The following is a 17,939-nucleotide window of genomic DNA, read 5'->3' as shown; positions in this document are numbered from 1 at the left end:
TGTAAATATATAAAAAAAAAGAAAAAAAAAAGACAAAAACAAAAACTCCCTAAAAAGGACAAAAATTAAATACAGGGAATATATTCTCTAGTTCTTATATAGATATTGTCAGGGAGGGGAACCCGCTGGGCTCTAGGCTTACCCGCCTGTGCCAAACAGACCACAGAATGACAGCGCGTTAGGCTGTCATATGCCCAGCACCCCCTATAAGCATATAGAGTAGTGGCTTCACAGATATAGCTCTAGATAACTACTCTTCCACTGTAACTATTACTGCCTTCTGAAGCCTATAAAAATCCAAGCTATTTTTCAATCAATCTATCTATTATAGAATTACTAGCTATCAAGCTCATACGGTATAAATCTACTACTAGTTTATTTGAAATTGTTGTATAAAAAAATTCAATCAACTAATCCTTCCATTTTTTAATGAATTGTATAGAAAGAAATGAATATTATTTTATGGCTGTTATATTAATTTTTATACTCCAACCGAGCAGGGGCCCCTTGTTCATTACCGGGTTGTTGACAAATATTAATGCAGTAGTGACTTGTAAATTGTGAGTTCATCACCAGCAGGTAGGCTGCTATACGGAGTACTCTCACGACTTTACTGATCAATTTGTGGTGGATATGTTCTACATACAGAGGACTATTCTTTCGCTCGCTCTCTATTTCTTTTATTTCTTCTTCTTCTTCTTTTTTTTTAAAGAAAATACGCTGGTAGAGTAGGTAGAAAGATTAATCTGTCCAAGTTCTAGGCTTACCCAGGTACAGTACGATTTGACAGCGGCACTCGGGACGTTCCTTCTACATGCATACAGTCCGTGGTGATTTGACAGATTGATTCCTCTTCTCGTATTCTCCTTCTTTCCGAACCGGTCAATGCAAGCCTTTTAAAACCGCTTGCAGTTCATTACTAACCAGTTCATTATCTAACAGAGAACTGACTTTGCGTCTAAACTTCTGCTCTTCAAAATCGATCCAATCAACTCGCTGACATCGATTATCTCCGCGTCTTAGCGTCCACCAACTGCAGTTCTCCGTGCGAAAAGCCATTTAGATAGCTGCACATCCAGCCAAGATAGGTGTTCCCGTGCATGGCTGGCTGAGGGGCCACACGAGAGTAAAATGACCGCCCTCTGTCAATTGACATTAACAAAAGTCACACAAAGCTTTCCTTGCAGTACTGAACTGGCTGAGTTGCATGCCTAGGTAGGTAATTAATTTTAATCAAGTGCATGGACGATGAAGCTTGATGGAGGTGCTATCTGTCGAACACGATGAGTCCAGACCGTGTCTGACGCCAACACGTTCCTCTTCTTTTTTTTTTGTCTTTTAATAGATCACTCTTTTCCTTGTTACTATTCTCTCTACAGCATCTGCATCCATCTCGTCCTGTTTGCCCTTTCCTCCCCTTTGTCAGCTTGTCTGCGATCTAATTCATCCCGATGAAACGTTTTCTGAGAGCCTTCGACCGGGAGGAAAAAGGCTATCCTCCAGAAAGAGTCGCTGCAGCAGGAGTCCAAGGAGTTCATTCCGGCGAGAATACTTCTTACAGTCCTGCGAATGCAAACGCGGGTTATGATGATCACGTCCATCGCATCCGGCAACTCCTCCAGCACAATCGAGAATCGCTCGTTCCCGCAGACAACAAACTGCTTGTCTTCCGCGCCCTGACGGGCATCGACAGCGTCCCGGCGCTCTCGCACCATGGCTTCTTCAGCCGCCGCACCGCGCCCAACATCGGCATCTACACGCGGGTCGTGCAGGCCGAGAAGACGGCCGCGCTGCGCTACCGCGCCTTCAGCATCCTGATCAACACCTGCCTGAGCGTGCAGATCGTCGTAGCGGCTGCATTGACGGCCATCGGCGCCGCGCAGGGTCCGCACAGCGTCGTCACGGCCTTTGGCGCCATCAACACGATCATGGCCGGCATCCTGACCTACCTCCGGGGCTCGGGCCTGCCGGACCGCGAGAAGAACGTCGAGAAGGCGTGGGGGCAGGTGCGCGAGTACATCGAGCAGCGCGAGCGCGAGTTCTGCCTCGAGGGGTGTGAGTTGAGTGTTGAAGAGGAGATTCTCGCCGTGGAGCGGATGTACGAGGATGTCCGGCAGCAGATGGAGGCCAGTGGGTTGGAGTCGCATCATTTGCATGGTTTGAGAGGAATCGAGACGCGAGCAGGAGGAAGACGAAGTTTGTTGACAGGAGCTTCAACAAACCGATGTCTTCATGAAACAGCAGTTTCCTCGACACAAACTCAGTCGAAGGAGACGACAGGAGAGAAACACAGACAGGTCGCCAGTGCTTCAGACTTGACAGAAAGAGACGTGGACTAGCAAGTCGACGTCGATACACTGTGTTTATGCAAGAATGCTGCAGTACATCTATCTCTGGTCCGACAAGAACGAAGCAAATCAGGCTCATATGGAATTAGGTAACTAGAAAGAGAGCGCATGCTCGCGCGCCCATCCATAATTTCTCTATTCCTTCTTTCGATTCGTTTGTTTCATTCCGTTTCAATTATTGTTGATACGACAATTAATGGTTTAGGTACCTAGCTACCTATGTAGGGAGGTATTCTGTGATGATGCATCTCGCCAAGGCTTGCATTAATAATTACTACTGATAAATCAGATTTAATAGCTAGCGAAACTAAACTAAATAATGCTAGAAAAGGGAAAAAAAAAAGTACGATGAGATTTGATTGGCGCGGTGATTCATAATTCATTTAGAAAGAAAAACAGACAGAAAGGGAGAGAGAAAGAGAGAGCAAGAAGAAGAATGAATGAATGAATGAATGAAATTACAAATGGACCAGGATTTTTCTTTCCTTGTCTTTCCCAGATATCGTAACCTAGCATGTAACCACACACTGCATATGCGTGCCTATATCTCTCTCTCTATCATCAAGGTGAATATTTGATGCTGGATACTTTATTTTTTTTCTCAGATCAGAAGGCATTATCCTATAAGCATATCTAATGGAGACTAATTAGAGACTGGGGAAGGAACTAGGCGGGGTCAGCAGCCCTAGTCCCAGGCCTAAGCCCTGGGGCATACCTCTGAGAGGATCTCCATATATATATAGGTATGTTACCTAGGTACTGTACATACCTTAGGTAAGAGAATAAGATCTCCAATTTCCATGTTTCCTTCCTTGTTATTATAGATATTATTTACTATCCATCTCTGAATTCTCTTATATGAGTCAGATCTGCACCCTATCGTATTACACCGTATTCGTATTCAAGTATGAACTCTTGTAAAAACCCTAAAAAGACGACTTCAACCCGTATATCAAGCAATCACCCGTCACGCCTGATCAAGTTGATTGTTTTCCAGAAACTGAACTATGTCGTCCAACTGCTTCGGCTCTTTCAGCCATTGGCGACGATGACCTTCCGCGTCGTCGTCGGCAGCACTCGGATAGGTCTTCCAGGATACCTGGCTAAACCCCAGACGCTGAAGAGTGTCGTGGGCCGTCTTGCCCAGTCTGATATCAACCCATCGGTTGTATTCGTCGTGGCTTAAGAAGACTGGGGTGTCCTTGACGTGGAGTGACACTGTCTTCGCCTTCCTTGAAGAGGCGTCATCTAATGATGATGGTGGCAGTACTGATAGTGGTTGCAGTGGTGCTTGCTGCTGCTGCTGTACGGTTGAACCGAAAGTGATGGCCCTCAAAATCCCTCCAGCTTGGTCCGTCTCTCCCTTCTCGAGAAGCGAATTCAAAGTCTCTGCGAAAGGGATCCAGCCCATCGCGCCTACAAATGCCCCCAGCTTTCGTTGCGCACAGATCAAGGCCACCAAGCCCACCGCCATGCCCTGGCCGACCCCTCCTATAAACACTTTGTCTGCATTACCCTGCAATCTGCGGACTTCCTCGTCCACGATGCGGAGGATGTAGCTGACGCTTTCCTGCAACCCGGGGATCTGCCGATCGGACTCGCGATCGGGGTCGTCAATGGAGACGAGTTCAAACCACTCGTGAATATTGTCCTTGTCCCGGAACTGCTGCTCCTGGGACCAGTAATAGTGACGGGCCCGGGCGGAGGGAAACACCCACCGGGTGGAGGGGAAATGGTCAAAGATGGTCTTGCCGGCGGAGGAATACGACGTGGCCAGTTCGAAGGCCAAGTCTGGACCATTGCTGCCCCGGCCGTGGAGGAGGATCACGGTCGAGGTGTGTTGGGGGGTAGCAGGGAAGTAGACATGACGCGGGGGGAACAGATAGACCATGACAGGAGTAGTTCAAACAGCAAACAGCAACAAGTTAAACGAAATAAATGACAGAAGGAATCAATTATTTACGTTTGACCACCAGAGATCTTCTACACAATTAGTCAGTGAAGGCGAGAAGCAGGCAGGTTAGATAGCAACATAAACTGACGTTGACAGCTCGAGGCTGTGATTGGCCACCCCAAACAAATCCAACGGGTGATGCGGATGCACAGAACTAAGAAAATAGAGGAGACGGAAAGAATGTAAACGAGACTGTAAACACGTTCTTTGAAGATATCAGGTCTATGCTATTCAATTGACATAAATATACAGTCTGTTTGTGGGGTTTTATTGAAGAGGCCAGACCCCACGAGGCTGAGGTGCAGCCTTGCAATGCAACCAATCACCGCAGCCTGACAGCCTTGCAGCAAACTAATGCAAAAACAACGACAAAGAGAGATGAATCTAGTGCTTAGCAAGGCAACAAATCAGACTATAAGAGAACATTATGCCGATAAATTGCCTGATTGGGAAGTCCTTATCGCCGACTTCGATTGACTAGGTGGGTACCTAGGTAATAGTCATCCTGAGATGTGAAGTTCGCGGCCCGCTGCTTTTGCCGCACCTGCTCCGCACCCTCTATCCTCACCCTCCTCACGGGTTCATCCTGCCTCAGCGCGCTGCTGACTGCAGCCCCTGCTACTCACCATCATCGTCCAGTTGACGAGAGGGTTAGGGCTCGACAGATGGATTCAGGGGAGACTGTGATACTTGATCACTTTATTAGTTCTAGCTCTTGCAAAAAAAAAAAGCAATTAAGACCTTTCTATTAATCTACTACTATTTTCTTTTTCTTTTTCTTTTTCTTTTTTCACGACCACTACATAACTTCTTATGATGCCTAAGAAGTTGACGACAGTAAGATACCATAAGAGGAATTTTTCTAACCATGATAGTCTGCCCTGAGTCATGAGAGAGTCCTTCTAGAGCTTAAGCCTCCTAATACCAGGAAGTACTAAAATGTTATAGTGGGTGGATTAGGGAATACATAACCCCTTTTCTCTTACTGCAAGTCTCCCTTAGTTATAGAAGGGAGGTCTGTTCCTACTGGTAACTTACTAACCCTAATTCTTTGCTTCTAGTTACTATAAGGACTATCTAGAGGAATGCCATGGCCGGCTGATAACGTGGGCGCCACAGGATATCATAATCATATTCCTCGTCGGCCAGAACTGAAAGGGGAATGTAGGAACATTCTTGCAAACCATCTTCACCGTCTTGATCCTTGTATATCTGACAGAGGCATAGATTGAGATCACTGAACGGCTGATCAGTCACTGGCTCTTTGAAAAAAAGGCTTTTGCTATCCTCTGTATGTGCAGCTTCTGGGTTTCACAGAGCCCAACTTATCTATATTCTAGTGTTTAAAAATACAGCAGCTAATAATATCCCAACTAATTCCTGGTGAGTCCTCTGCTTGCGTTCTGTGATTTGACTATTCGGAGCTGATGCTGGTAAAGAGTTGGAGAGAATTAATAACGGTTAATAGATAGTGACATAGATTTTCGAGCTACAGCTAGAAACGTTCCACGCTAGTCGCATTACCCAATTTGGTAATTGAATTTGAATAGTAATCGGCGCTCGTCTCCGCCTATTCTGACTCTGGTGGAAACTTTTATATAGAAATCTCTGATAATATTTAATAGGCATATAAGATTAGCTACCTAGCATTTAGATAATCAAGTAGTTCGTTAACTTCCTGCTTCAGACCCGATCGAACCGAAATAAAATCCAATCCATGTACTGTACTTCCACTACACAGGCTCCGAATTTCCACTCAATTGTCCCGTCTGGGCGTAAGCCTAACCATCAATGGATTCTTTTCCCATATCGTAAAGATTTTCTGATCGGTCCAGTTTACGGATTCCTCGCACAAGGAGAGATCGAAATGCCACAACACCTTGGCCAGTATTAAACGCATCTCGTGATATGCAAGACTGCTCATGACGATCAGCACATTGTATTTTTTTTTCAAGAGATGGTGGATGCGTACTTCTTCCCTAAGCAGTTGCGAGGACCGGTCGAAAACGGTTGCAACGCTGCCTTTTGATCCGTGGCAAACTCGGGATCGTTCGTCCACCGCTCCGGAATAAACGTATTTGGGTGTTTGAAGTTTTTCGGATTGCGATAGGTAGCCCATTGGTTGACAGAGACAGCGGTCTAACTCTTAAGTTAGTAGAAATCCGTGTGCGAGGAGTCATGAAGAGAAATCGAATCTGACCTTCCCTGGCACCATCTCGCCACAGATGACCTTTCCTTCCGCAGGAACAACGCGAGGCATCCCAACCGGGACTGGTGGATACATCCTGAGTCCTTCCTCGATACAAGCGTGTAAAAATTCCAATCTCGCCAACCCCGAGATTGTGATTTCCTCGTCAGCTGAGAAGGCGCCACGAACCTCCCGCGTCAACTTCTCCAGCTTGGACGGATTGATCAGTAGTTGATATGTGAGGCCACTGAGTAATGTGGCAGTCGTCTCCGTGCCTGCAATCATGAAAGTCTGAGAATTGGCATACATCTCCTTGGTGCTCAGGCGCTTCTCCTCTGTCTGGTTCAGAACGAGGCCCCAGATGTCAGGTCGAGCTTTCTCCTTAGCGAGGCGCCGATCAACTCGCTCGATGCAATACTGGATGTGAGCCTCTCTCTTTTGCCTTAAGGACCGGGGGACAAAAACGATTGACAGGGCCGCAAGCCAGGGGAAATAACGTATTATCCGTAAGAGTGCGTTCGCTTTGATGCTTGCGAAGACCTTGGCCACCCATTGGTTATACTCGGATCCCTCGAGCAGTCCCAACGGCTCGCCGAATGTCAGGTCACCCATGATGTCGAAAGTCGTGAAATTATACATCCTGACCATCTCGACTTTGGCCTGCGGGTTCTTCCGGGTGATATCGTGCAGTTTGCTGACAAGGAGATCCACATACTGTCGGATCAGTTGTTCTTGTTCCTTCAAAGCGCGGTCCGAGAAGGCGTGGGAGAAGTTACGGCGAAAGCGTGAGTGATCTGCATCGTCTGCCCTGATAATATCTGGAGTGTCGGCCATCAAACCTGGCCCATAGAACCGCAGATCCTTATGGGTTGCCTTTTTGCCAAGTACAGCATGCCCATAGATATCTTTCCAGCCTTCTCCGGTGGCATAGCTTAGTTCATCGGGGGCAACCCTCACCACGTCACCATATTTTGTGTGCAGGTCGTGAATCCACCGCACTATGTCTCCATTCATAGTGTGCCACATGTGTGGCAACCTGGTGACTGCAGCAATTTTTGGTCCTGGGAATTTGCGGAGCGGACTGAGACAGAGTCGATAGATGACTACCCCGGCAATGTATGCCAGAGACTAGTTATGGTTAGACTAATGCTTGATAATATAATGGAAGAGACTCACCAGTCCAATTGCGCCCAGAGGGAGCAATATGTGAGGAAGCATGGTGGAAGAGGTCGAATTGATAGTGTGGTAAACCATGGAACAGTGATGGAAAGTGACAAGACATGAGAAAATAGAGAATAGCCATTTCATATAATATCCCTTTTCTCAACTCTTGAAATCATCACTCGTAGACTTCCTTGCACAAATGCACAAAAGTCCATTAATCCATCTTTATGCATTTGTGTAGCAATTGCATCTAGCAAGGAGGGTGGGCCTTCTCCCATTGTGATACAGGGGTGTAATCCTTGTTATAGGTTATTTATTATATGATTCTATAGTATAGTACTAGTTGAAATAATGAAACAGATTTTATTTAGACTTTATAAACTATCTAACGTCTACTCATTCAGTCTCTTCGTAATCATTGTGGGCTATACTTCGTATTTTCCGGTCGAAATGTTTCCAATGAAATATCCCGTCGATCTACCATGGAAACCCCCCTTTTTTCTTTCTTTGTTTTGTTTTTGATATACGGTAGATCCACAGTATACGGAGTAATTACTCCACACATGCGGAGACTTTGTGAAAGTGGGCCAAGCCTAGCCCCACTTCCTGTCACATTTGAAACTTCAGATGCCCTGATATTTCTCTTCTGTCTCCAACTTTATTTACCTATAAAATGGATGCTCGAGGGTCACGAGGACACCAGAAGTCCGTTATGTTAAGATATACCGTGCACAACTCCGCATATATGTTCATAGCCTCGTGGTTCTTTAGACTGGCCTGCCATGTCATCCAATACGCTCCATACTTTTAACCTGTCTCCTCAGTCTCCACTCTCTGGTGTCACAGACTATACTGCACAAATTATTGTGCTACTGCATGTAACAGCATAACATCAAGCAGAGGTGGGCTTGGCAATTTTCAATTAGACGTGAGATGAGGTATTTAATTGGAACGGTGTCGGATGGTAACCGCTTGCATTGCCACGTCAGAATCGAAACTCTTCTCCTCTGTTGCAGTAAATGTGCCGAAGATCCTTAGCGATGCTAGCAGCCTCTTCTTTTGCCATTAAACTTCCTATTCAGTCTTGATCAGTGATCACATATGCAGCCTCCTTTCTGCACTGTGCTTGTCGCTTGCATTCTGCATGAATCTTTTCTTTTTACCCTCAAGTTGGAATTTAATTCCGTTCTGAGGTTTTGGAGGGTACCCGGCTTATAAGGCCATATCTGCGATACGCTGGTCAGGCTTTGGGTTGGTTGGATGAGGACAAGTCCAGGATAAGAAATAATGAGCCGAGCAAAAACTTGATATCTCAGTTGAGTCTCCAGTCCTGCGAATCTTTCCATTATTTCTAATTAGTATTGCAGACAGAAAGACCAGTTTGAGTATCCGATTGGAGTCGATACAGGGTTAACCACTATGCAAAGGAGAAGGACACCCAGCAGAGTAGTAGGAGAGTCAATAAGCATAGTAGAAGGCAGCCTATTGCATCTAGCAAATCACGACCAGTAAGGATCCATAGCAGAAGACAAGGAGATATAAGTGTGCAGATAGAAGAGAAACAAGACTCCAGAGAAGATGGTCCATACAGGTAGGCATCTTTCTGGCTTTATACTGTATATATCTAGAGTCGCCATTGGGTAAAGTGCTGTGACTAAAATTCGCCAGGATGACATGACAAAATCCATTGCAAGATATTAATAAGTGACTGAACTATCTCCACGATTCTATTAACCTACCTTAATAGATGTCTCATAGCTCAGGTTGACGATGCACTTTGCTTCGTCAAGAAAGAAATCTATACCTGTATGGTCACTAAACTGGAATAAGCTAGAGTAGGCAGGTCTACATGGTAATTAACAATTAATCAAAGCTACTTCACGATGGAATAACCTTGATTGATATAGCACCGATCTGCAGTTCAATGCGGAGTATGGAGAGCGCTGTCTTATCGCCGGTAAATTTCCTGATTTGGAATTCCTTACCGCCGACTGACTACAGAAGATCACCAGGAGCGAAACATCCGAGCTATTATTGTCAGAGATCAAACTCTGCCAGCGTCACGACTCACGAGTCCAATTGATGGTTGCGGATATTGGCTTAGCCGGGTAACTATCTACATTGGCTGTATTTTCAGCGATCCTCTGAGTTGCGCATTAAGCAAGTACATGACGTACCTTCCACATAGGATAGTATGGCGACAATTCACGTGCCTTCAGGTCCGTCCAGCTCCCACCGTCGTCCTTCCCATCCGATCACTCGAATTCATCCTGCCCCAGATCCATCAATGGCGCGAATTCCGCTCTAATGGGGGCGTCTTTTTCCAAATTCCAAGTCGACAGTGGCGAGGAAAATGCGGCCAAGCCTCGCCCTCGCCAAAGACATAGCCGGGTTCTCTCATGCGAAACTTGTCACCGTCTCAAAGTCCGCTGTGACCAATCCTCAAAGGAGGGTAATTGGAAATTTGATTGGACCACTGTCATTCACTTATGTACTTAGAAACTAGTTAGTAAGTCCTGCCATCTAGATGGTAGGCAGAGCGTGCATAGTCTTAGACTGAAAAACGCTCTATAAAATGGAAGAATAATAATAATAATAATAATAATAATAATAATCCGCTGTGACCGTGGCCACCCCTGTGGCCGCTGCAATGCGGTTGGCATCCGTGATAAATGCATTTATATGCGTTCTTTACAGCCAGCCTCGACGACTTATGTCCATCAATCATCAGAACTCTCGAAAGCGCTATCCCATCTGGCTGCTCGTGCCTACTTCTGTGATGCGACTCCGGCATATACCGCTGGTCTGACCAATTGGGCGAACCTCGTATATGAGGTAGGCTTATCGCACGTGATGAGATATCAGTGTTAATGTCGCGACAGTTTGAAGAGGTCCGGGAATACGTCTTTGATCAGCAGCCTGGCTTCCACAGCACCGCTCGGCGACTCAAGCTCCTGAAGAACATGTACCCTGCCAAAGTCCGGCGAAACTTCCCGTTCAGTGGTGGCAGTCAGAATGGGTTGTCGTCCCGACCACTCATTCTGAAGCGTCTGCCCTCGCGTCATGCAGTGGAAGCTCTTGTTGCAAACTACATGCACACCTTTGAGAAAATATACCGGCTTTTGCATCCACCCACCTTTCAAGAGGAGCTGTCCCGCTTTTGGCAGAATCCAACACAAGAAAGTGATGCCTGGATATCACAGCTCTTTATCATACTGTCCCTCAGCTGTCAATCCGCTCCTCAGCATGTCATGGACGCTGCAGGAAGCAGTCGGGGAAGACTGGTCAGCACATTTCTGGAAAGCTCCGAGGTGATCTTAATGCATTCGTCATTTCTCGATTTTCCTGATCTGACGGTAATCCGGACTTTGTGCATGATGGCGATTGCCAAAGACCTTGACATCGCCACGGTGAAAGCTTCTGGTGGCCTATGGGCTCTTCTCGGGCTGATCGTTCGACTCGCCATGTCCATCTCCTTGCATCGAGATCCAACCCTCTTCCCGACCACGTCTGTCTTGGAAGCGGAAATGCGTCGGCGTGTTTGGTACACGATCCTTCTTTTGGACTAGAAAGTTGCGGTGGAAACAGGCATGCCTCTTCTGATTAAGCCAAGCGATTTCGATACACGTGCCCCAGCCAATCTGGATGACGCTGACCTGAACAAGCTATCTGGATCTAGCAATGGAATGTCAAGCTCTGCTGCAAAACACGACCGATTCACCGATTCTTCTTTTCAAGTCAAATTTGCCGAGATTTTCCCACCATCCATTCTATTATTTCAATGCAGATGGCAGTGTGTTAGAATCGATACAGGCTTCACCACTGCAGCTTCACTTCGAAGGTCATTTCCCGTCAGAGCCGGTGGTATCGTTGACTTATGACATCATGGAAATTAACAGCGAGGTTGATGATTAAAGGATTTCCGTATCAGGCAGGTGCTATTGCTGCGAGTCACGTTCCAACAAAGTAATTTAATAACATAATTGACAAGGAGCTGGTTGGGCCAGATATGAACTAGCGCCGGTATCCACTGGTCAATATTCCGGAGTATACCCGAGTTCTCGATGCCGATGCAGGAGACAGTCTCGAACGACCTATTGCTTACTTACCTGAGATACCTAGGTAAATTATCGCTGATCCCACATCGTAAGTTGCCGTTAGAGCCAATTAAATCGTTGCAGATGCTGATTCAAAGCTACACAGGACTGAAGCAGAAGAAGACATCATTCTCATGCAAGGCCAGCAAGGCTTAAAATCAAACACATCAACCTGGCCTGTCTCTCAGCCTCATCGTCAAAAGACTCTCTCCCATCCATCCCATATGACTGAGTTATTCAACGTGAGGCACGGAATATCCCGTCGACTGACGCTGCCAAGACGGATAAGTATTCTCCGAATCCCCAAGATGCATCCATCCCATCGAATAGTATTTAGTTGATTAAAAATAATCGCAGCCAAGCCACTTTCTCCAGTCGAAAACATATCCAGTCGGCAGCTATTGATGGGAACTCTTTTCGGGAGTCGGAATGGCCGGCATGGTTGCATTTGTTTATCGATTATCAGAGATTATCGAATGTTCTGGGGGTCCAATCCGGAGCGAGAATTGCATCACGCAGCACCGTTAGGCGGGATCTTGGCAGGCGGGCCTGCATCGCTTTTGCCTAATTTGGCTCAGGTCAATATCACATTCTTCCGAGACCTATACGGAGTATACCTCCACTACTCCGTACTCTGATTCCGAACCCCTGGATGACAAGAACAATGAGCATAAGCATAACACTCAAGCCCCGCATTCGAGCAGCCCACGTGCACAATGTACACGAGATCATGGCCAGCTTCAACACCCGCAATTTCTTTGCCTTTTTCCACAACTGCTCTGCGCCAATCGCAACCAGATCGATGGAAATTTCCTCGGGTGATTGAGCTAAACCTGCCCTGGCAGGTTCTATGGCTTCTCGAGCACGTGGGTTGGAATGTGGACCGGTCAGTTGGGATGCTTGCCCAGCTGTTCAGGTATAAAACCATGTCAATGGTATCGAAAACCTATCCGACGTCGACGTCCTAGTCAACGACTTCGTCAAGATCGCCCAAGATGAAGCCTGCTCTTACCGGTCTGCTTGGTGCCTTGGCCGCCGCCTCTGTGGCAGCCAAGCCTGTCCAGAACTATGAGACGGTCAACACTCCCTTTGGATACAAGTCTGGTTCGCCGCAGTCGATCCAGAACCTGAAGGACAAGATCCAGCACGTCGTCTGGATTCTGCTGGAGAACCGTTCGTTTGATAACATCCTGGGTGGTTTCAACCGTGACGGGTTTGATAACCCCAGCACCAACGGGCCGTTCTGCATCCCCCAGAACGTGAGCGACTCCAAGGGTGCCACTTGGTGTACCAAGCTCAAGGACTTTGACTCCGTTCTGAACGACCCCGACCACTCCGTGACCGGCAACAACCTGGAGTTCTACGGCACCTTCTCTCCAGACAACGCGGCCATTGCGTCTGGAAAGCTGCAACCATCCCAGAATGGGTTCGTCGAGAAGCAGCTCATCTCATACCCGACGCTGTCCCCCACCGTCGCGGCTGAGCAGGTGATGGGTTACTACTCGGAAGACGAGGTCCCCACCATTGCGGACCTGGTCGACGAGTTCACCGTCTTCAACCGCTGGTTCTCCTGCGTCCCTGGCCCGACCAACCCCAACCGACTGTGCGCTTTGGCCGGAACCCCTGCCGGCCACGGTTACAACGACGAGAGCTTCGACGACTCGGGCATTGACATCAAGGGCATCTTCGAAGTTGTGGACGAGAAGGGTCTGTCGTGGCTCAACTACGACGGCACCAACGGCGCCTTCCTTCCGGATGCCTTGTTCTTCAACTGGACGGCCCAGAACAGGAAGCAGAACGTCGTGCCGGTGGAGAACTTCTTCCAGGACGCATATCTCGGCCTGCTGCCTCAGCTGTCTTACATCAACCCGTCGTGCTGCGGGCTCGACACCAACTCGATGCACCCCACCGGCAACGTCTCCTTTGGCCAGGTGTTCGTCAAGCAGATCTACGAGGCGGTGCGCAACGGACCGCTCTGGGACAAGACCCTGCTCCTCATCACGTACGACGAGACCGGTGGCTTCTTCGACCACGTGCCCCCGCCCCTGGCCGTCCGTCCGGACAACCTGACCTACACAGAGACGGCTCCGGACGGCAGCGTCTACACGCTCAACTTCGACCGGTTGGGAGGACGCATGCCGACCTTCCTGATTTCCCCTTACGCGCCGCAGGGCTATGTTGAGCAGTACGGCACTGACCCTGTCACGGGCCAACCCGCTCCCTACAGTGCCACGTCTGTCTTGAAGACTCTGGGTTACCTGTGGGATCTGGAAGACCTCACGCCTCGTGTCTCGCACTCGCCGGCGTTCGACCACCTGATCGGGCCGCAACTCCGAGGAAACACTCCATCGACTCTCACCACGCCGCATCCTTTCCCGCAGGATGTGTAAGCCTCTGACAGGAAAGATGACTGGATTGCGCGAGTGTTCTCAAGTGGGGGGATCAATGTGCTATTACAATTTTTTTTATCTTTAGATAGGTAATTATAGTAGCAGTAGGCTAGCATTCCAGTAAATATATTTTATATTTCCATGACTTCGCAAAATAAAAAGACGCACGAATAACTTCCTAATTGGGAAATGGCTGAGTCTTTTGTCCATTATATCAAACGCCTCCTCTCACAATTTATGTAGTTTTTCTTTTCTTCTTCTTCTTCTTCTTCTCTCTAGCTTCGCATCCTAGCTAGATGGCTACTATTCAACATGGCTTGATTCAAGCCCTTCCAACTGGTCTGGCATAGTCCCAGCCAAGATCAGATCAGATATACCTAAGCTCTATCCAGTAGATAAGTAAGTCTACCATAACCGTCATCCCTATTTTCATTACCCAGGTACGTACGGACATACCCTACCTAGGTTTGCTACTTGCCGATGTGGAGGATCTAACAGCGATAGTTTTATTCTTATCATCTCAGCATTTTCAGTTGAATTCATTAAATTCTGCCCAGCAGCCTTGCATCCAGACAGCAGTTTTTTCAATGAATTTAGAAAGACCCCAACGGATCATAGTCGTCCACTTGGAAGATCTTTTCGATCTGGCGCCTGCGAATCCCTTGGTTGCCGCCATCGAAGATGGGCAGGCAGACGGCATCATTCAGGAGGCGGGTGAATGGCTGATCTTTGCGATACGAGGTTCTGCAGGTGTCAGTGTCAGTCGACGGTTGAGGGGTTCAAAAAAAAAAGACAGAGACGTCTCATACATTCCAACCACCTTCATGGCGTCAGTCACGCATCGCACGCTATTCTCCGAGCAGAAGATCTTCGCCTGAAGACACAACTCCAGCCGCGACGGAAAGTCCCCCGGTCCATGCTGCAGCGCATGCAGCGCCTTCCACGTCAAGAGCCGCGAGGTGTCCGTCCGCATCTTGATGTCGATCAACAGATCCGCGACCGTCTGGCGGTGGAGGATGGGCACGGTGCCGCCACGGGTCTCTTCCCTGGCAAATTTCAGTGCTGCTTCGAATGTGGCGCGCATGATGCTCGTCGAGAAGGCACCAACCAACGCGGCTGATGCGCCGAAGGTCTCCTCGACCAGTGCTGCGCCTGTTCCTGGTGCGGCGAGCAGGTTTTCGGCCGGAACGCGAAGGTTCGTGAAGCGGCTGCGCGGTCCCGAGACAGCGACATGCCCCGCCAATTCAGGATCTTCCAGGATGGCGTATGCGCCGGGGTCGTTTTGAGCGATGATCTCGCGGGTGACAATCAGAATGAGAATGGACGCAGCGGGATCGGCGTCTGCAGCCTGGGGAAGGCCATCTTGCGTATGGCGACAGACGACGCACTGCAGGTCAGCGCCTTTGCCGTCCCAGCCGCCGCTGTTTGTTGTCCATAACTAGGATCTTATCAGTATCAGTCGACATCACAAGTCAGTAAGATTCCTACCTTCTCCCCATTAATCACCCAGACATCCCCCTCCTTCCGCGCCGTCGTCTGCAACCCTTTCGCCCCCTTCTCCAACCAATTCGCCGTCCCCCCAGGCTCCGAATGCACAAAGCTGGCCAGCGGCTCTCCCTCGCCTGTCAAAAACGGCTTCAGCAGTCTCTGCTGCTGCTCCGGGCTCCCACCCAGGATCACCGGCGTCAGACCCAACCCCGTCCCGGCCACGGTCAAGGTGACACTCGGGTCGACCGCATACATCTCCTCCAGTGCGATGGCCGCGTCGACAAGACTGGCATTCGTCCCGCCGAGGGGTATGGGGATCTGTGCTTTGAGCTGGCCTGCCGCGACGGCTTGGGCGTAGAGGGGTCGCGTGGCCTGGAAGCGGGATTTTTGGTCCGGCAGTGCTGCATAAGTCGAGGATGCGCCTGCGAGGACGGTCTGGGCGAATGCTCGAGCGTCTTTTTGGAGCTGTCGCTGCGATGGGGTGAGAGTGAAGTCGATCATTGTCTGTATATGCTTGAGGCTACTATAAGCAAGACGATATGGAGATATGTACGAGACGTGATTCTCAATTCTAACGAGAGGTGGGAGCGGTATGATATATATATACAGAGTATGTCACATGAAGTCAGCTTATATGATGGCCAATTGAAGGCCTGCTTCAGCCGCGCAGGACGAGTTGCACCTTGACTCGCTTCCTGACTTATCCATTGTTTTCAGGTGTGTTTTTCCCTTGCTAACATGCTGATATGCACTCTTGTAACTTAGCCGGTTTCTCCTACAAAGATAAAGGCATTCTCTCCCCGATGTTGAAATCCATGGCATACCGGTCTAACTGGATTCGGTAGTCATGTAAGCTGATGTGATACATCATATTGGAAGCCAAATACCCCGCTTCTCACAATAAGGCTTATACGCCAGGTCTCCCACATCTGATTAGAATCAAGAATCAAGTCTCCTTCATATCGTCTTCCATAGTGGTGCTTGTAGAAGCTTCTCCCCTACATGCTTATAGCCATAACCTCAACACCCGACTCTTCCAATTCCAGATTAAAAGTATTAAATTAGACGTCGTCAATTGCCTAGCAGATTTCTGCTTTGTAAGGAGAATACAACGACCATGACGAGAATACTACGAAGCGACATAGATCACCTGATCTTGTCAACTCTGTCCAGTAGCAAGGGGTTTTTTTCCGATTCAGCTATTGGCAAACTCAGATATATCAAGGTAACAATCAACAAATAGATAAATAGATGATTGAGCCGTAAAAAACAACATTAATAATAGTAATAGAAATAATAAAAAAAAGGAAGAACATATGAGCCTGTAACTACTAAGAAAGGAAGAAGAGTAGCAACAGCACTCTCTCTATATCACTTCCTTTTTTGGCAACCCTAACCAGTGCGTAGCCGTAAATCTGATTGGCGGACTCGACGCGGGTCCTGCCGGAACCGTGGAACGCGGTGGCTGTGCAAAAGAGGAATAGGCTGAGAATAGCAATTCCCGCCCGTCGTGTGGACCAACCAAGAACGATGATTGGCCATGCGCTAGGGGAGTGACCCCACTGGATGAGTGGATGACTAATCGATCGAGGCGCAGCGCAGGGGACTGGGAAGGCCAGGATTCGTACAGGTGTGGCGTTGCGGGCGGCTATTTGCGACGACTTCGAGATGGTTGAAGTTGAATGTCTGTTTCATCTTCAGTCTAGTTAATATTCTCTCTTTCGTCGTCACTTTGATCAACCTGTTCCCTCCGTCACATTGGTCATTAACTACCTACTTTCAGTGCCTGCAGCGCCAGCTTACAGGGCGCTCGTGTAGGTACAGGGTAGCCGCTGCCTTCGAAGAGCTCGGTTCAATCGATTCACGGCTGCCTGGGATAATTACGTACGTCGCTTGCCAGATCTGTCGCGCTTTCTGCAAAGGTATAGCAGCATTCTAACAATCTCATGTGATCTGCAGATCAGATCAATCGCATCAGATCAATCCATTCTTGATCCCGTCGCCCTCAATCGACTACTTCTATACGGACTACTTTAGAACGAAGCTGGTGCCGCAGGACGGACCTGATCAGACTGCCTACCTACCTGCACTGGAAGAAAGCGCGCATTATCACAAGAGGAGACAACAATTCAGTTGACTGAGTCGCATTGTCGCTGAGAGGAAGTCCTGCCGATCGTGGACTGTCTAGATCCACCACATCCATCTTCTTCAACAACAATAATGTCTGGCAAAACTGTACGTCGCTATATCTTTCTGTCTGCACTAGAATCTATATAGGATCAGACCAGATCATACTAATAATTCTTCTTC

At 48.2% G+C, this 17,939-nt stretch overlaps 7 protein-coding genes across 7 annotated transcripts in view; 4 read left to right on the top strand and 3 right to left on the bottom strand.

The window, feature by feature from the left end:
• Positions 1 to 1,451: 1,451 nt before the first annotated feature.
• On the top strand, positions 1,452 to 2,339 carry VTN77DRAFT_716 (uncharacterized protein; the record flags this gene model as incomplete). The annotated part of the gene is made up of 1 exon (XM_069423518.1): positions 1,452 to 2,339. The coding sequence occupies one exon, from the start codon at positions 1,452 to 1,454 to the stop codon at positions 2,337 to 2,339; it is 888 nt and encodes a 295-aa protein (XP_069273297.1).
• Positions 2,340 to 3,315: 976 nt separating this feature from the next.
• Positions 3,316 to 4,239, bottom strand: VTN77DRAFT_715 (uncharacterized protein; the record flags this gene model as incomplete). The annotated part of the gene is made up of 1 exon (XM_069423507.1): positions 3,316 to 4,239. One exon carries the CDS (start codon positions 4,237 to 4,239, stop codon positions 3,316 to 3,318), a length of 924 nt encoding a protein of 307 aa, XP_069273296.1.
• Positions 4,240 to 6,058: 1,819 nt separating this feature from the next.
• VTN77DRAFT_714 (uncharacterized protein) lies at positions 6,059 to 7,708 on the bottom strand (the record flags this gene model as incomplete). The annotated part of the gene is made up of 4 exons (XM_069423496.1): positions 6,059 to 6,218; positions 6,275 to 6,441; positions 6,503 to 7,618; positions 7,667 to 7,708. 4 exons carry the CDS (start codon positions 7,706 to 7,708, stop codon positions 6,059 to 6,061), a joined length of 1,485 nt encoding a protein of 494 aa, XP_069273295.1.
• Positions 7,709 to 10,007: 2,299 nt separating this feature from the next.
• VTN77DRAFT_713 (uncharacterized protein) lies at positions 10,008 to 11,223 on the top strand (the record flags this gene model as incomplete). Its single annotated transcript, XM_069423485.1, has 3 exons — positions 10,008 to 10,106; positions 10,352 to 10,489; positions 10,537 to 11,223. The coding sequence occupies 3 exons, from the start codon at positions 10,008 to 10,010 to the stop codon at positions 11,221 to 11,223; spliced, it is 924 nt and encodes a 307-aa protein (XP_069273294.1).
• A 1,523-nt stretch (positions 11,224 to 12,746) lies between these two features.
• On the top strand, positions 12,747 to 14,141 carry VTN77DRAFT_712 (uncharacterized protein; the record flags this gene model as incomplete). The annotated part of the gene is made up of 1 exon (XM_069423474.1): positions 12,747 to 14,141. One exon carries the CDS (start codon positions 12,747 to 12,749, stop codon positions 14,139 to 14,141), a length of 1,395 nt encoding a protein of 464 aa, XP_069273293.1.
• Positions 14,142 to 14,734: 593 nt separating this feature from the next.
• VTN77DRAFT_711 (uncharacterized protein) lies at positions 14,735 to 16,130 on the bottom strand (the record flags this gene model as incomplete). Its single annotated transcript, XM_069423463.1, has 3 exons — positions 14,735 to 14,885; positions 14,951 to 15,579; positions 15,630 to 16,130. 3 exons carry the CDS (start codon positions 16,128 to 16,130, stop codon positions 14,735 to 14,737), a joined length of 1,281 nt encoding a protein of 426 aa, XP_069273292.1.
• Positions 16,131 to 17,849: 1,719 nt separating this feature from the next.
• VTN77DRAFT_710 (uncharacterized protein) overlaps positions 17,850 to 17,939 on the top strand; it is a gene marked incomplete at both ends in the record, with an annotated part of 466 nt that continues 376 nt past the window's right edge. Inside the window, one exon of the mRNA XM_069423452.1 lies at positions 17,850 to 17,864. Coding sequence (XP_069273291.1) covers positions 17,850 to 17,864 — 15 coding nt within the window. The remainder of the gene's footprint in view (positions 17,865 to 17,939) is intronic.

Source organism: Rasamsonia byssochlamydoides (assembly GCF_041956645.1).
Source record: "Rasamsonia byssochlamydoides strain NRRL 3658 unplaced genomic scaffold VTN77scaffold_107, whole genome shotgun sequence".
In the NCBI taxonomy this organism is placed as follows: Eukaryota; Fungi; Ascomycota; class Eurotiomycetes; order Eurotiales; family Trichocomaceae; genus Rasamsonia; species Rasamsonia byssochlamydoides.
The sequence above is the reverse complement of the archived record's forward strand: the minus strand, read 5'-3'. Positions and strand labels throughout refer to the sequence as shown.